Consider the following 18046-nt stretch of genomic DNA (forward strand, 5'->3'; position numbering starts at 1 on the left):
AGGCCAGGCCGCCCGCCCGCCCCGCCTCGGGTCTCCGCGGCCGGCGTCTCCGGGGCGGCCCGTTTCGGAAGCTCCCCGTGCGCGCGCCGGAGGGGAGCGTTCCGAGACGACCCCTGCCTTTGCGAAGTGGTGTCTGCGCCCGCATCCCTGCGGGTCTCCTCTGTGCGCTGGGGTGCAGCGGAGGGCGCGGGGCTGGGGTGATCGGGCCGAAGGGCTCCTCGTTCCTTCTCCTTGCCCGAGTCCCCTAGCGATCGCGGCACAGTGGGGCCGCGGCTGGCCTGGAGCCCACTGGTGACCTTCTGCAGAGCCCCTCTCCAGGGGTGACAGCTGGGTGTGACGGCGACCGCGTGCCGAGCGCTGGGGCCAGCAGAGCCCCCCACCCCCGTCTGATCCTCTGTTTACTAGACTTCCACGCTGAGGTCCACGCAAAGCCAAGACCCAGCCTGAACTGCGAGGCTTTGTGGGCGAGCGGCCTGCGTTGTCACGTGACCGTGGAACCCAGGGGAAGCCTTTTTCGATTTACCCACCAAATACTGAGCTGCTGTGTGCCAGGCACAGTGACGGGTTCTTAGGGTGCAGCTGTGAACCGTACACACCCCAGACGTCTGTGGGGCGCTGTCACTCCGCGGGGGAGACTGACAATAAACGTAGTGAGGAAATTGTGTAACTACGAGGGAGCAGTGAGTTCTGTGGAGGAAAGGAAGCGCTCACGCCGGTTAGGAGGGAAGAGGCCCGCTGGCGCGGGAGCCTGTTAAATAGGGTGGTTGCAGCTACCCCCGTGGGAAAGTCCAGGATGGACAAAGACCTGCAGACCGAGGCCCAGGGTGCCAGTGGGCACGGAGGGCGGCGCAGGGCATTCGGGGCAGAGGCGATCGACCAGAGCAGCGGCAAGGCCGCCAGAGTGATTGGAACGGAGCGAGCAAGGGGGGAAGGTACGGGTGGAAATCAGTGCTGAGGATCGGGCTTGCTGACTGCAGTTTGCTTCTTGCGGGACCCAGTGTGAGCACTTCGACCTGTTTGTTTTATCTTCCGGCTATAGTGGGGGTTGAACCTGGGATCTTCTCACTGAGCTGCATCCGGCTATACTGGGAGTTGAACCTGGGATCTTCTCACTGAGCTGCATCCCCAGGCCTGTTTTATTTTCTGAGGCAGGTTCTTGCCAAGTCGCACTTGCTGGGTGTGAACCTGCCGTCCTCCTGCCTGTGCGTCCCCGAGTGCGGGGGGACAGGCATGTCCCACCGTGCCCAGCTCTGTCTACATGGGCTTCAGTGGAGGCTGCACAGCTGCTAGGCTGTGAAGGGGCAGGGAAGGGTGGGAACCAGGTGATCTGTTAGTAGCAGATTTTCTCAACTTACATTTTAAAAATTTTAAAAATTTTTATTGGTCCATGTTTGCAGTAATAATTACATTCATTGTGTGAGCTAGGCCAGGTAGATAACACATCTTAATTCTTTTTACTTCTCCTTCCTCCACCCTCCATCTCTGTTCTTCTCATGTGCAAAAGGCCTATCTCCTTGTTTATGATCAACCTTAATTTGCTCTTTATGTTTTTTTCTTTATATTCTCATATAAGAGAAACTGTGTGTTATTTAAGCTTGTGTGTCTTGATTTATTTCACTTAAAATTATGGTCTCAAGGTGCATCCATTTTCCTACAAATGACTCGAACTTATCCTATATAACAGAGTAGTACTCCATTGTGTGTAAATAGCACATGTTTAATCCACTCATCTGTTGATGGACATACAGCCTGCTTCTACCTTTAGCTATTAGGAGTTGGTTGTGCTGCTGTAACATGAGTACACGAGTCACTGTAATATGGTGTCTTTAACTCTTTTCAGGAAGATACCTAACGGGAAATAGCTGGGCCAAATAAAACTTCAATTTTCATCTTTTGAGGAATCTCCATAGTGGTCATACTGGTTTATATTTCCACCAACAATGTAGAATGGTCCTTTTTTCCCACATCCTCACCAACATTTGTTATTATTTGATTTCTTGATGATGGCCTTTTTTTTTTGGAGTAAGATGGAAACTCAGTGTTATTTAATTTGCATTTCTGTAATGGCCAGAGATGTGAACATATTCCAGGTATTTATTGACTGTGTGTACTTTTGAGAAGTATCTGTTTGTGTTGCCTTTTTTTTTTTTGTGGTGGGGGGAGGTTGAGACAGGCTCTACCTATGTAGGCCAAACTGGCCTCAAACTCATTGGGATTTTCCTGCCTCAGCCTCCTGATTGCTGGGATTACAGGCATGTGCCACTACACCCAGTTATTTCTATTTTCTCACATCCTCTTCTATCTCCTTTTTTAGAGTACTGTGTTTTTCATTGTAGAGGTTTTTAACTTCCTTGGTTAGGTTAATTCCTAGGTATTTAATTTTTGTTTATGCTATTGTGAATGGTATTATTTTCCTAATTTCTTTCTTATTGAGTTCATTGTTGGTGTACAGGGACCTGTTGATTTTTGTGTTTTGTACTGTACTACACTGCTGAATTTGGTTATTCTAGGAGTCTTTTGGTGGAATTTTTTGAGTCTTCTGTGCAGAAGGTCATGTCACCTGCAAATGATAATTTGACTTCTTCCTTTCTTATACATATCCTTTCATTATTTTTTTTTCCTCTCTTGGCTGATTGCTCTGGCTAATCTTTCAAGTACTACATTGAACAGGAATGGTGATAGTGGGCATATCCTTGTCTTGTTCCTGATTTTATTTTTATTTATTTATTTGTTTTTTTGAGACAGGGTTTCACTGTGTAGTTCAGCTGGCCTTGAAGTATGTAGCCCAGGCTGACCTTGGAGGATGATGATCTTCCTTCCTCAGCCTCCCAACTTTGAAATTACAGGTGTGTGCTACCACACGTGGGCCTATTCCCAACTTAGAGGGAAAGTTTTTAGCTTTTTCCAATTTAATATGATGTTGATAGTAGCTTCGTTACAAATGGCTTTTATTGTGTTGAAATAAGGTCCTCTATACCTATTTTCTTCAGGGTTTTTATCATGAATGGATATTAGATTTTGCTAAATGTTTTTTCTGTGTCTGTTGAGATGACTGTGTGGTTTTTGTCCTTTTTTCTGTTTGTGTGGTATGTTTGTTGATTTGCATGTGTTGAACCACCCTTGGGACAAAGATTATGTGGCTGACGTATGACCTTCTTGATGATTTGTTGCATTCTGTTTGCCGGTATCTTATTGAGGGCTTTTGCATCTATGCTCATTGAAGAGGTTGGCCTGTAGTTTTTTACCGGGTCCTTTCCTGGTTTTGAAATCTGGGCCATACTAACTTCCAGGAGTGATTCTAGCAGTACACCTGCCCTTTCAGCTCCCTTAAAGACTCTGAGGAGTACTGATGTTAGATCTTCCCTGAAGTTCTTGTAGAATTCAGTGGCTTTTCCTAGTACTTAGGTTTTTTATTAGTACTTCAATTTCATTGCCTGTTATTCATTATTCCGGTTCAGTTTTGGTAATCTGCATGTATTCAGGAATTTATCCATGTCGTTCATATTCTTCAGTTACCAAAGTACAGGTTTTCAAAGTAGTTACTATCTTCTAGATTTCTGAGGTGTCCATTGTCATTTCACCCTTTTCATTTGTAATTGCATTACATGACTTGGGGTTTTTTTATTTTCTTTTTTGGTGGTGTTTTGTTTTGTTTTGTTTGAGACAGGGTCTCACTGTGTAGTTCAGGCTAGCTTTGAACTCACTGTGTAGCCCAGGCTGGCCTGGAACTCATGGAAATCCTGCCTCAGTCTCCCAAGGGCTAGGAATACAGATGTAGATAAAAGACCCACACCAGGGTCTTTTTATTGTCTTTCCTTTTTTTTTTTGGTCTATATTTTATTTATTATTTCAAAGAACCAGCTCTTTGACTCATTGTTTCGTTGTATTTGGTTTGTTTCAATTTCATTTTCTGCCCTGATCTTATAATTTCTAAAAAGATACCATTAAATGTCACCTGGGTGATTTTAACCCCCAGTGGTGAGAACCACTGGAGTGTGATAATCTAGGTGACACATGGTGGTGCCTCGGACAGGGTGGCAGCAGTGGAAGAAGTAGCACCAAATAGTTAGGTTCTGGATCTTTCGCTTTTGGGTGGGTGGGGACAGGGCCTTGAGGTTGCACATAACCCAGGCTGATCCTGAGTGCCTGGATTACACCTGTAATGCACACCTGACTCTGGATTTTGAATATGTCTTGAAGGTAGAGTCGGCCATGCTTTGCTGACAGGTGAGATCTATCTAAGAGAGAAGCTGTAGTTCAAGATCAGCTTGGCCTACGTAGGACATTCAAAGCTAGCCTGAACTGCATAGCAAGATCCTGTCTCCAAGAAAAAGAGAGAGAGACAGAGACCAAATGTGGTAGTAGATGGCTGTAACACCAGCACTCTGGGAGGCTGAGGCAGGAGGATTACAAGTTTGAGGCCAGCTTGGGCAATTTACTGAGATGCTATATCAAAGTAAAAAAGGGGTGGTGGGGAGAGTGGGAATGTAGCTCACTGCAAAGACCCTGGATTCAATCCCAAGGCTGGGGAAAAAGAGAGGGAGGACTCTGGGTTGTTTGGCTTGTGCAACTGAAAGATAAAGTTATTATCAAATGAGGTAGAAAAACTGAGGTCTGGGCAGGAGACAGAAATTTGAGAGCTCTCGAGCATCTCTGTCCTGGCCTGTCAGCCCGCCCCTGCTCCATAGTGACCCTGTGCTACCCAAAGGCAGTGACCAAAAATGCAGACATGTCAGAAGTGACCCAGGATTTGTGCAGGGCGCTACTCAGGCACTGGAGAAATATAACATAAAAAAGGACATGGGGGCCCACATCGAGGAGTTTGACAAGAAGTACAACCCCACTGGCCACTGCACCGTGACACATGAAACCCAACACTTCAGCTAGTTCTAGCTGGGCCAAGTGCCCGTTCTTCTGTTCAGATCCAGTTAAAAGCATGGATTGTGCCACAAACCCCGGCATCCATCCAAAACCAAGGGCTGCGGCCTAAATTCCCAACACAGACGCAAGTCCTCGGCCTGGCTAAGGAGCACCTCGCTCTCTGGACCTTTTCTGTGTTGGGTACAGGGTGTTCTCTGTACTCGTTTGTTGTGGTTATAAAACATTTAGCAAAACAGCTTACATTTGTGTTTATTTTCCATTCCATACTTCTGTGCCCCATGTGTTTTTTCCTCTTAATCCATTCCTTTAAAAAATAAATCTGTTGGCAATGTAAAAAAAACAAAGAAAATTGAGAGCTGTCAGCATATCCGTGATACTTGTAGCTGTGGGCGAGGATGGGGAGTGTGGACGCCACAGAAAGACATCCGCACAGCTGGAGATGAGGGCACCCGCCAGCAGGGTAGGACAGCCAAGGAGTCGGCTCTGGAAAGCTAAGTGAACAGAGTGTTGTGGCAGAGGGCGATCGATTGCATCAAGTGCTGCTTGGTGGGTCAAGAGCCATGGAGATGAGGAACTGAGTTAGCCACAGGAAGTCATCGGACACTCGAGCAGCAGGTGGGTGCAAGGTGGGCGTGAACCCGACTAGAGGCGAATCAGGAGAGCGGAGGAGGCATGGATGCTCTACAGCCTGCGGCTGAGGAGCTTTGCTGCAGAGGGTAGCAAGGGAGAAGCGCAGGCGTTGCAGGGAAAGGACAGTCCGGAGAGACTTGGCTTAGGAGGCATCAGATGCAGGGCACTTGAAGGGTTCGTCTAGGAGCAGCATCCACCTGAGACCTGGTGGTAAGTGGACGTATGAAATGTGATTGGAAAATATGGCGAATATTAATTTTTGTATAATTGAGGTAGGGAGAAGGATGTAAAAAGAATTAAAATGTGTTATGCAGATGTCCCAACTCCCCATGATTGATGAAACCTCTATGTACTACAAATGTACTAATAACATGTTTTCTAATTTAAAAAAAAAAATGTATTGCATGCTGGGCGTGGTGGCTCACACCTGCCGTCCCAACACTTGGGAGGCTGAGACAGGAGGATCACTATGAGTTTGAGGCCAGCCTGGGCTACATAGTTAGTTGAAGGCCAGCCTGAACTGTGAGACCCTGTCTGAAAAAAAAAAACAAACCAAAAACTTACTGCAGTAAAAGACGCATTGCCATTAACCCCACTACAAACCCCCCCCCCTCGTTTCAAATACGCCTGTCCCATTGCCCTTGTCACTCCTCACGCACTCCTGCAGCCTTCCCTGAGAGTCTTAGTTCCGCTGTCAAGGCTGCCTCAGTATCCTGAAGCGATTCAAAACATTTACTTTTCGTGATCATTCTGACTTTGGAGAAGAGCCGGAAGTCACAAGGGGGGTCTGAATAAGGTAGCTAAGGACACACCGCCATGTTTTTACAAGCCTGCCTTACTGTTGGGTGGTGCTTGGAATCAGTACTGACTGTATTTTTTATCACGTCCTATAAAGACACCAAAGAGCACTTCACAACTGTTTTTTGTTTTGTTTTGTTTTTTTTTGTCTTTTTTTGAGACAGGGTCTCAATATGCAGTTCAGGCTGGCCTTGAGCACACTTTGTGGCTCAGGCTGGTCTCCAACTCCCAACAATCCCCCTGCCTCAGCCTCCCGAGTGCTGGGATTACAGGCGTGCTTCTTGATCACCTGTTGTAGGAGGGGCTGGATGGCTATATACTCATGCAGCAGGTTAGGGCTTATGTTTCTTGTTCTGGAAAGTTGGAGATCATCGTGTCTAGTTTTATTGAAAAAAATACTGCACTCTTGTGAGTTGACAAACCTTTGAACATACTTTTATTTAGGTATAAGTTCTGAGGGGTAGCTTTATAGTAGATCTACTGTGATAGTAAAGACCTACTGCTATAAAAATTTTAGTGGTTGATGTTAGAATACTTAATAAAAATTTAATTTTAATAATATATTTGATTACTTAAAATTAGCATTCTGTGCACATTCCTACAGGTAGGGAAGAAAAAAAACCAGTAACGTGAAAATGCCATCTCCTTTTTCCCTCTCTTATTTGAATAGTTTGGATGTACTGCAATGGAATATTCCTCTATCGATGGACATTTACTTCCTTTTTAAATTTTTTAAATTTTTATTTGTACATTTTTGCAGTACATCATGATTGCACTCATTGTGGGAGGTTGGGTCACGCACATAACACATCTCACTTCCTTCCCCCCAGCTCTTTCCTCCACCGCCCCTTTTTTGCCAGCATCAAATTCATTTATTTATCTTGTAAGTCCTTACAAAGTTAATCATCATACACACAGATGAACAGCCAGGCTAATGGGCCAAAAACAGGACATTTGATTTCATGCCTTCAAAAAGCATCATACCTTGTAGCAGACGTTATGCTGGACGCTTTGGTTATACAGTCATGAACACAACAGGTTCTTACATAAAAGACATAAATGAAACAACAGGGCATGGGGCTGTTTCATAGTTTTCTCTGCAGTAAGGCTCACTGAACGTTCTTGAATATATCTTACTTACAATCTTACCACAGATTGCTCAAATCCCTTTCCCAGTTGAAACTTAGCATCTCATGTAAACCAGCCCTTCAGGTACTCCTACAGTATTTGAAGCTACATTTTTTTTCCAAAGCCAGGGCCTTCTGCATATTAGGCAAGTGCTCTACCACTGAGCTACACCTCCAATCTTACCATAATTTTTAAAATAAAAATGTAAGAAGCTGTGCACGGTGGCGCAGGCCTGTAATGCCAGCACTCAGGAGGGGTAGGCAGGAGGATCATGAATCCCAGGGCAGCCCAGAACACTCAGTGAGACCCTGTCTCGAAGGAAGTTTAGAAAGAAACTGCAAGCAGCCCTTCCTCCTGCGGTGGTCAGCCCCAAAACCGGTCTCCTCCCCAGCCAGCAGCCAGCCGCCCGGCCCTGGTCTCACGGGACCCGCCCCTCATCTTCCCAGTCTCTTCCCTCCGTCATCTGCCCCTGATCTGCCCGCTTCCCGCGCACAGCCCACGCGTGCAGATGAACAGAACTTGGTCATTTATCGCTTCATACTGGGGTGCTCGTCCTCGGCCTGAGCGCACCCCGCCAGCTCAAGGAGTGTCACCCTGAAGACTCCACCACAGCTGAAGAAGGGCTCTCTGGCACCTGCCCGTCTGAGCCTCCTGGTGTTGGTGAGGAAGGTCCGGGGCTCTCTGGAGACCCTTGGGCTGGTGGGTCACCTAGATCAGAGCAGCACATCAATGAGACCACCTCAGCACTGAGTGAGGCCCCCGAAGGAGCGGGTCCCCCTTCCCACCCTCTCTCTCTCACACCTCTGCGGTGTAGGCACACTGGGCGCTGCCTCCTAGTCTCCCGTGCCAGTTAGCCCACCAGACAAGCCATTGCTATGCTTTATAACTGACTCTTATTGACACGGATGATCAGAAGTGGTAACTGGCCCTTCACAGCCTGCAGGGATGAAGCGTAAAGTCCTCTATCACTTGGCATCAAAACCTCACAAAGCACTCTGATCTGCTGAAACATATGGCCCCCGGCTGGGCATGGTGGCACACACCTATAATTCCAGTATCCTGGGAGGCTGAGGCAGGAGGGTCACAAGTTTGGACCCTGCCTGGGGAACTTAGAGCCTGTCTTGAAATAAATTGGGGTGAGGGCTGAGGATGTAGCTCAGTGCAGACGCCCTAGGTTGAGTTCCCACTACCACAAAAGGAAGAAAGGAAAACGTGGCTTCCAGAACCAGACTCTCCAGATTCTCGCTGCCTTTTTTTTTGATTTTGGTGTTTTTGTGTGACAGGGCTCAACTCACTGTGCAGTCCAGGCTACCCTTGAACTCACTATGTAGCCCAGGCTGGCCTCAACCTCCCGTCGATCCTCCTGCCTCAGCCTCCTGAGTGCTGGGGTCACAGCCATGTGCCACCATGGCTAACCCTCTGGCTGCTGCTTATTTGCTGATGGCCCTGGCCCCGGCGCCTTCCTGTCCTCACTGCAGGGTGGAGTTAATCTCACACCTCCTGGGCAGCCTCTGTAGGAGGACAGGGCTGGTGGAGGTAAAGCATTTCCAGCGCACCCTGTCGGTGTGGCTGCGCCTCCCGCCCTCCCGAGGCCTGGCCCTTCCTCCGCTCTCCACTCATTAAACCTCAGCTCCTGCTGAAAGGGCTGCTGGTTTCCCAGCCACACGGTGCACATCAGAGGCCTGCTTTCTAGAGAGTGTGAGAGTGTCTCTTGTTTTCATCCTACCCAAAAAGGTAGCTCAAGTTCCAGGTCCGTTTTCCCTTAGAGGTTGCCCCTGCCTTCAAGTTGGGCTCCGTTCCTACCCACGCTGCCTGGCTGGGCACAAACGGGACTCGGTGCTCCTTGAGGTGATGCTGAGGATGAATGCTGGGGTGGGGCCGAAAGGAGGTTTCCTGGGGCGCCTGGGCATCATCTTGAAGTTCTCGTTCCCATCAGAGGTCCCCGCTGACGGAAGTGAAGGCAAACATAGCGCCGAAGACGCGCCTGATCAAGGCCCCCTCCAGACTTCCTCTCTCGGGAAGCAGGCTCAAGAGGGGGCCGGAGCAGATGGAGACCGCCTTGGAGCCTGCGAAGGTGAGTCGGGCGGGCACGGGGAGGGGGTGTGTGCGGAGCAGCTGTGAGAGGAGGGTGAGTGGACCCCGTCCCCATCTCTCCCCAGAAGCGGACTCGAGGCCTGGGCCCAGCACCCAAGATGGACACCTTGCGCCCAAGAGCACCAGCGCTCGGCACAGTATCACAGAGCCAAGGGCAGACTGCAGGTGGGCTCGGGAGACGGGAGGGGTGCGGGGCAGCGCCATGCTCGCCTGCTTGCTCTTTCAGCTGTAGTGTTTTTGAATAGGTAATAGTATCGCTCTTGGCTCAAAATCCCAAAGGTGCACAGAGCGTTACGTGGGGACGTTTCCTTCTTGTCCTTGTTCCCTAGCCACCTAGTTCCCCTTTCCAGAGGAAACTGAACAGTCTAGGGAGGTTCTTTTGGGCGAGGCTGGGGGGCAGATTCACTGTATAGCCCAGGCTGACCCTGAACTTGATCCTCCTGCCTCAGCCTCCCCAGTGCTAGGATTACAAGTGTGCACCCCCACATCCAGCTCGTCTAGGGAAACTGTATTCAGGCTAACATGGACGTCATCTCCGACTTTTCTCCTACAAATGATAGTGTCCTTTCACACACAGTCCTGCCTCCCTCCTCATTTTACTTACTGCTCTCTAACTTACTTCTCGGTCTGGTTGTAAGAGGGATGTCAGTGAGAGCTGGCCAGACTTAGGGGACAAAGGAAGTTACCTTTATTTCCAGTCCCTAGAAAAAGCACCTTGCTAGCTGGGCGTGGTGGTGCGTGCCGGTAATCTCAGCCCTCTTGCAGGCTGAGGCGGGAAGATTGTGAGTTCAAGGACAGCCTGGACTACGTAGTAAGACACTGTCTCCAAAAAAACATAAAGAAAAAAGCCAAAACAAAAAACTCCTCCTGCTCCTGGCTCAGCCAGGCTGTGCCACCTAGGGGTTACTTTTCTACCGCCCCTCTCCCCATCTCTGCAGCTCAAAGATTTCCCAGGAAGACAGGACCGTGCCCCCCAGCCACAGGTAACAGCGGCTGCTGAGGAGGCTTCCGGGCTGTGTGGAGGGAGAAGGTGGCGGGGGAGGGACGCTGGTTCTGTCGTCTTATGTCAGCTCAATCCCTCAGCACTGAAGAATCAGAGGCCAGTGCCCACCGTTCCTGCCCAGAAGCCTGCCGGTAGGTGGCAGACATGACTGCTGGGTGACCGCAGGGGTGGGGAAGAGTCAGGGGTGAGTGCCCAGGAAAGCTGCCTGTCTCTTGGCCTTCGGGAGGGGAAGGCGGTGCATGCAGCGTGCGGCATGGAGCAGGGCTGGAAAGCGAGGGCTGCAGACCTTGTTCGTCTCTGTGCCCGTCAGCATCCACGGCTCCTCCTGTGGTGGCAGCCAAGAAACCCAGCAAACGTCCCGGCTGGGACTTAAAGGGTCAGTTGTGTGACCTCAACGCAGAGCTGAAACGCTGCCGAGAGAAGGTGCAAACGCTGGGCCAGGAGAACCAGCAGCTGCGGGACCAGCTCCGAGAGTCCCAGCAGCAGGCCAGTGCCCTGGGGGTGGAGCGCCACAGCCTGGAGGGGGAGTTGGCCCGGGTTCAGGCCCAGGCGGAGCAGGACCAGCAGGAGCTGGGGAGTCTGAGGGCCCGAGTCCTGCAGCTGGAAGAACAGCTGGGCACGCAGGAGGTCTTGGTGCACGTGCTCCAGAAGGAACAGCTGGAGCTGCAGGAGGAGCGGAAGACACTGACCTCCCGACTGGAACAGCAGGAGGTGAGGCGCCGGCCTCCCTTTCCTAGCAGAGCACCTGCCCCCTGCTGCTGGGTTCCCCTCACGCTTCTTGGGTTCAAAGCCCCAGAGTGCTGGTCTCCAGCAGGAGCCTCTGTCCTCCCTCCAGCCCCTCCCCAAGCCACTCCTGGCCCTGGCTCACTTTCTGCCTCCTTCCTGTGCCTCCTCTGTGCTCCTGCTGTCTCCCCAGCCCGCCCTTCCCTCTCCCTCTAATTCCTCCGCGGCCAGCCCAGTCACAACCGCTGTGACACACTCCCCCAATGTCCACTGCACTCCTTGGAGGACTCCAGTGAGACTGAATGACATGCAGACTCTCAGAACTCAGCTTCCCTTCTGGCCCTTTGCATGTGTGCTCCCCCGTCCTGGAACCTTTCTGCAGCCCAGCCTTCCCTGCATGGGCCTCAGCCTAGACAGCATCTCCCTGCTGCCCCTCTTGATAAACCCATAGTCTTTCTAGCCTAGTATTGATTTTCTTTTTCCTTTTTCTTTCGCTTTTGCAGTACTGGGGCCCACACATGCTAATGAGCAGGTGCTCTACCACTAACCTACCTCCCTAGCTTTGCTCTGTTTTCGTATTGCTCTTTACCTGACTGTGAAGGCCTTGGGGCCGGGTCCCCCCGTTACTCATGCTTCGTCTTAGCGACATGGTTTGTTGATTGCGTCTCACTCTGTTCCACTCTGGGCAGAGGAGGCTGCAGGCATCAGAAGCAGCGTTGTCGAGCAGCCAGGCGGAGGTAGCATCTCTGCGCCAGGAGACTACAGCCCAGGCAGCCTTACTGACTGAGCGAGGAGACCGTCTCCATGGGCTAGAGATGGAGCGCCGGCGACTTCACAACCAGCTGCAGGAACTCAAGGGCAACATCCGGGTATTCTGCCGGGTCCGCCCCGTTCTTGCAGGAGAGCCCAACCCATCCCCTGGCTTCCTCTTGTTTCCCCCCGGGCCTGGAGGGCCCTCTGATGTCCCCACCCGCCTTAGCCTCTCCCGCTCTGATGATCGGCGTGGGACCCTGACTGGGGCTCCAGCCCCACCTAGCCGTCACGACTTCTCCTTTGACCGGGTGTTCCCACCGGAAAGTAGGCAGGAGGAAGTGTTTGAAGAGATCGCCATGCTTGTCCAGTCGGCTCTGGATGGGTACCCAGTATGCATCTTTGCCTATGGCCAGACAGGAAGTGGCAAGACCTTCACAATGGAGGGTGGGCCTGCGGGAGACCCCCAGTTGGAGGGGCTGATCCCTCGGGCCCTGCGGCATCTCTTCTCTGTGGCTGAGGAGATGAGTGGCCAAGGCTGGACTTACAGCTTTGTGGCAAGCTATGTAGAGATCTACAATGAGACTGTCCGTGACCTGCTAGCCACTGGGTCCCGGAAGGGCCAAGGAGGCGAGTGCGAGATCCGCCGGGCAGGACCAGGCAGCGAGGAGCTTACTGTCACCAATGCCCGCTACGTCCCTGTCTCCTGTGAGAGAGAGGTGTGGAACCGTGGTCCCTGGAACTGGACAGTGGGGGGACGTGGGCGGTGGATAGCTGGGGTGGGCGGAGAAAGGAGAGGACTGGAGGAGGGAGGGTGGGCCTGAGGACAGCCTGGCCACTGCATGCGGCCAGCGGCTGACGTACTTGCTGCCGCATGGGACCTTACGTGGGACTTGCTGTCTGCTCTTCCCCTCTCCAGGTGAGGGCCCTGCTTCAGCTGGCCCACCAGAACCGGGCCGTGGCCCGCACAGCCCAGAACGAGCGGTCGTCCCGCAGCCACAGCGTGTTCCAGCTGCAGATTTCAGGGGAGCACGCTGCCCGGGGCCTGCAGTGTGGGGCCCCTCTCAACCTCGTGGACCTGGCTGGGAGCGAGCGGCTCGACTCCAGCCTCACCCTGGGCCCCGGGGAGCGGGACCGCCTGCGGGAGACACAGGCCATCAACAGCAGCCTGTCCACCCTTGGGCTGGTCATCATGGCCCTGAGCAACAAGGTGGGAAGGGCGGGGAGGGAGGCTCTGGTGGGCTGTGCAGAGCCTTGGGCCACCCTCACAGTCTGCACCCCCAAACCCCCAGGAGCCCCACGTTCCTTACCGGAACAGCAAGCTCACCTACCTGCTGCAGAACTCTCTGGGTGGCAGCGCCAAGATGTGAGTGAGCGGAGCTGGGGGGGGGGGGACGGGCGGGAGCTGTGCAGGCGGCGCTTAGCTGAGCACGGACACGGTCTCTCCACAGGCTCATGTTCGTGAACATCTCCCCGCTTGAGGACAACGTCTCCGAGTCTCTCAACTCTCTGCGCTTTGCCTCCAAGGTGCGTCTGCCACCTAGCCGAGGCCCTGTGGAGCCTCCTGTGGTGACAGGCATCTGTGCCCCAGCAATTTCCTCCTCTCGGCCGGGGCACATTTCCCCAGAAAGGGTTTATACCTGCCAGGCACCTGGCACTACCCAGCTGGGTCCTTTGTGTGTGTGGTACTGGGCATGGACCCCAATTGTCACACTAAGCTACATCCCCCTGGCCCTTTTTTACCTTTGAGACAAGGTCTTGCTAAGTTGTGCGGGCTGGCTTCAGATTTACAGTCGTCTTGTCTCGGCCTCACCAACAGCTGGGATTACAGGCTTGTACCACCACAGTAAACCACCTGACTCCATGAATTACTGATTTTTGAATTAATGAAAAAACAGGTGGCTACATGGTCAGAATGATACATCACAAAACAAGCTAGATGGATGTGCTTATTCTCCTCCTGTGTACATATGTGGACATGTATTTCTGTACCTGTTTGTTGTGTTCAGTGAAACAGCCCCAAGAGCCGGGTATGGGGTTGCATGTCTGTAATCCCAGAGCTCTGGGAAGTTGAGGCAGGAGGATTGCAAATTCAGCGCCGCCGGGGCAACTTAGTGTCAAGTAAGACCTTTCTCAAAATAAAGTAAAGCATGACTGGGAATGTAGCTCAGGGCAAAGGCTCTGGGTTTGATCCCCAGTATCGGGAGTGGGGGACAGCCCAGGGCCGCACCCCATCAGCACTCCTGACCAGCACATTACTTTTAGGTTTGCCTGGGATTCTTAGGTACACACACCAAAGTCTATCCACCAGTTCCCCCTGCTGGACACTTGCGCTGTTTCCACCCTGTACTGTTAGAAACAAGGCCCCGGGACTAACCCCGTGCACTCACAGCATCTGTCTTTCCATGACGTCTCACTTCCTAGGCAGATGCTCTATGAAGTGAAAGCTAGAACAAAGGAGGTGCACAGGGCTGTCTGGAGCACCCCAGAGAGGGAGCTCAGGCTTCACATCCCCAAGGCTCAGCCTATGGCCTTGAATTCCCAAGGAGATTTAGCACTCCTTCCCCTGGGTTTAAGCAAGTCAGAAAGTTTCCTGACACCTGCCGCTGTACATGTGTGGGGGGCCCCTTGGTCTCCCCTTTCCTGAGGGTGGGACCATCCATGGATCTTGCCTCCAGATCCTGATCTGGTCTATCCCATCCCATGCTGCTGCTGCTGGGGGCGGCAGCTGCCTCAGCTTCCGTGCTGCCTCTGCTCAAACCCTCTGCTCAGGCTCACCCTGTGATCTGGAAAGCTCTATGAAATGGGCAGTGCCGGGGTGCTGGGCCCCCGACACTTCATTTATTTTTATTTTGGCCTTGGGGGTTGAAGCCAAGGCTTTGTGCACCCCACCACTGAGCCCAACTTCGTGTTAACGTTATGGCAACAGTGTGTATCATGCACTTCCTGCCCCCTAAATCCAGTTAAGTTTCACCCAGTTCTCTCAGGACCGTTTTACATTGTTCGTTCAAACCCGAACCCAAGATGTAAGCAAGGGCCACTTCATTTGGTTGGAGTATCTCAAGTTTATTTTAATTGACTGATTATAGACCCTCTCTACTTTTCAGTATTTGTTGAAGAAATAAGGTCATTTCTCCCATTGAGTATACCATAGTCTAGGTTTTCACTGGTCACGTCCTTCTGTCCCTCATACTTTTTGTTATCTCGTAGTTAGATTGAGGAGTTTGGTTAAAGTTTAAATTCTAGTTCAAATTTCTTGGCAAAAAAACTTAGTAGATGGTGTGGTACACTTCATATGATGTCTTTTTTTTCTTTTGGTACTGGGAATCGAACTCAGGACCTTGCAGTTGCATATCATGTCTCATCAGAAAGCACCTAATACCTAGTTGTGTACTTTTTTGGTGTGTGTTGAGACAGGGTCTTGCTGTGTATTCCAGGCTGCTCGTAACTCGCAACAGTCCTCCTTCCTCAGGGGTCACAGGCATGGGCCACTGCACCTGACTAGTTCTACTTCCTACTTTTTGTGTTTGATTTTGTTTTTTTTAAGACAGGGTCTCACAATACAGTTTCAGGCTGGCCTTGAACTCACAACCATCCTCCTGCCTCACCCTCCAAGTGCTGGGATTACAGGTTTGTGACACCACACCCAGCTCTGCTGCTAATGATATAAATAATGATCATCAGATTTGGGTGTTATCAACCTGATGATTCATTTAAAAAACTCAGCTGAGGGCTGGGAATATAGCTCAGTGGTACAAGTGCCTGCCTGGCAAAGCACAAGGTCCTGAGTTTGATTCCTGGTACCCACATACATACACACACAAATAAACAACTCAGTTGACTTCCACCTTGATTATAACAAGTGATAGTGATATCCAGATTTCTTTCTTTTTTTTTTTTTTTTTTTTTTTTTTTTTTTTTGTCTTTTTGAGACAGGGTCTTGCTATGCAGTTCAGGCTGGCCTTGAGCTCACTTTATAGTCTAGGCTGGCCTTGAACTTGCAACAATCCTCCTGCCTCAGCCTCCCGAGTGTGTGTGCCACCACGCCTGGCAGATCTATTTCATTTTAAAATGGTTATTTTTGGCTAGGCATGGTGGTGCACACCTGTAATCCCAGCACTTTGAAGGCTAAGGCAGGAGGACTGCCTGAGTCTGAGGCCAGTCTGGGCTACATAGTGAATTCAGGCCAGTCTGAACTTCACAGTGAGATCCTGTCTCAAAAGTTGTTTTCTAATTTTAGTTCTCCATTAGTAACGTTTTTCTGTCTGTGAAGTATGTGATAGCATTATGTCTTGAAAGTGTATATACCTAACCTAAAAATATTTTATTGCTAGAAAGTAAAAGTGATAAAAATGGCACCAACTGACTTGCTTGATGCAGAATTGCCACAAACCTTCAATTTGTAAAAAACAATAAAAAACCCAAATTCTCCATAAAGTGCAATAAGAGGAGGTATGCCCGTATTCGGTCACTCATATTCGGTACCCATAATAGAAAGATGCAGGATTCCTTATCAATTCTAGCACTGAGTTGTTATTGTAGCAACTGAAAAGACAACTATTGAATTTTAATGGGGGGGGATACCAGTTTCTCAGATGCATATATATTTCACGTATCAGTCTTTTACAGTCATTCTTCCTGATAATTAGATTGCTCTGTCTTTGGCCAGTGTGAGGGCTTTCGGCCTTTTAAGTTTCTGTTTGGTGGTGGGGATTAAACCCAGGGCTTTCCACATGCTAGGCCACATTCCCAGCTCTCCCTGTCTTTTTTTTTTTGGTGGGGGGGACATACTCAGAATTGAACAGGAGTTTCTAACTGAGCTACATCCTGACCCTTACAAAAATGGAAACAGCGCCTTGCTAAGTCAAGTCAGTAAGCTTCCCAGGCTGGGTTCCAACGTGTGATCTTCCTGCCTCAGCTTCCTGGACTGCTGGGGTGACAGCCATGCGCCATCGTGTTGGGGGTTCTTATGTCGGTTTCAGGTCCCTCTCACTCCTTGCCTCCTCCAGACTTGGACGGTCCATTTTCTGGTGAGCCCAGATTAGTGCACATTAGTGTGCACGTTAGTGCACGTTCGCACTCCGCTGTTCTGCGGGGCAGGACTTGGGGTCTCCCTCCAGGGAACTGCTGGAAACGGCAGGTCTGTTCTTCTCTATCTTCTGAGGGGCTTCCGTCCGAGCCGAACAACTAACCGCAGCGGGACCAGCCTGAACTTGGGAAAGCCGTTCTCACGGTTCCTCTGCAAACTGCTTCTAAAATCCTGTCTGATTTCTTGTCCCCAGGTGAACCAGTGTGTTATTGGTACTGCCCAGGCCAACAAGAAATGAAGATGGCACCAGAGCCCCTCTGTGTTTGTGTGTCTGGATTGGGAGGGGATGGATTTCTGCGGGATTGTTCGGTAAAGGGCACTATGTACTCGGTTTATCAAATAAAGAACACTGCTGGGCCTGGTGGCGCTCGTCTGTAATCCCAGCACTTGGGAGGCTGAGGCAGGAGGATCACTGTTTGAGGCCAGCCTGTATTACATAGTGAGCTTAAGACCAGCCTGGACTACGCAGTGAGACCCTGTCTCAAAAAAACAAAAATAGTGCCCCCGCCCCCGCTCAGGTTATTACTCTTTAAATAAAGGTTTTATTAGCAGTTGCCAGAGGATGGTATTTTTCACATCCGTAAGGACACAACTGTGGACGTGCCTTGTGCTGTGCATGTGCTCTGCAGGGTGAGGGTGAGGGCTTTGCTCCCGCTCTCACCTGGTCTGGACGCCCCCACATTCCCGGGCCCGGCCGCCACCCCGGCAGGTGCCCTTGCCCGCGCCGCCCGCGCCCTTCCCAGCCGTTCCATTCGAACCGCCGGGCCCTGCCCGCCTGCTGCTCATTGGCTGGCGCTCGCGCGTCACCGCCTCGGGTACTAACCCGCACGTCTTCGCACCGCCCTGGAGACGCGGGCGGGCGGGAAGAGCTCGGGAAGCAGCGCCCCTGCCCCAGCGCCAACCGCCGCGGCCGCCGCCCGGCAGAGGAGGGGCCCGGCATGCCCAGGTGC

At 51.2% G+C, this 18046-nt stretch overlaps 1 protein-coding gene across 4 annotated transcripts in view; it reads left to right on the forward strand.

Annotated features, from left to right (window-relative positions):
* Positions 1-17458, forward strand: part of Kifc1 (kinesin family member C1) — a 17959-nt gene extending 501 nt beyond the window's left edge. For 2 of the 4 annotated variants that reach the window (XM_013517019.1, XM_013517020.1), the window contains exons 2-11: positions 9374-9511; positions 9597-9696; positions 10470-10514; positions 10615-10665; positions 10845-11245; positions 11947-12726; positions 12927-13217; positions 13300-13373; positions 13459-13534; positions 17290-17458. In XM_013517019.1, coding sequence (XP_013372473.1) covers positions 9485-9511; positions 9597-9696; positions 10470-10514; positions 10615-10665; positions 10845-11245; positions 11947-12726; positions 12927-13217; positions 13300-13373; positions 13459-13534; positions 17290-17334 — 1890 coding nt within the window. In that variant the 5' untranslated portion in view covers positions 9374-9484 and the 3' untranslated portion in view covers positions 17335-17458. Of the gene's footprint in view, positions 1-5137; positions 5497-5546; positions 5722-9373; positions 9512-9596; positions 9697-10469; positions 10515-10614; positions 10666-10844; positions 11246-11946; positions 12727-12926; positions 13218-13299; positions 13374-13458; positions 13535-17289 lie in introns of those variants that run through there. The other 2 variants (XM_005389490.2, XM_013517018.1) reach the window with 2 other exon arrangements.
* The last annotated feature ends 588 nt before the right edge of the window (positions 17459-18046 follow it).

Source organism: Chinchilla lanigera, unplaced genomic scaffold (genome assembly GCF_000276665.1).
Source record: "Chinchilla lanigera isolate Chin_1 unplaced genomic scaffold, ChiLan1.0 scaffold00036, whole genome shotgun sequence".
Taxonomy (NCBI): Eukaryota; Metazoa; Chordata; class Mammalia; order Rodentia; family Chinchillidae; genus Chinchilla; species Chinchilla lanigera.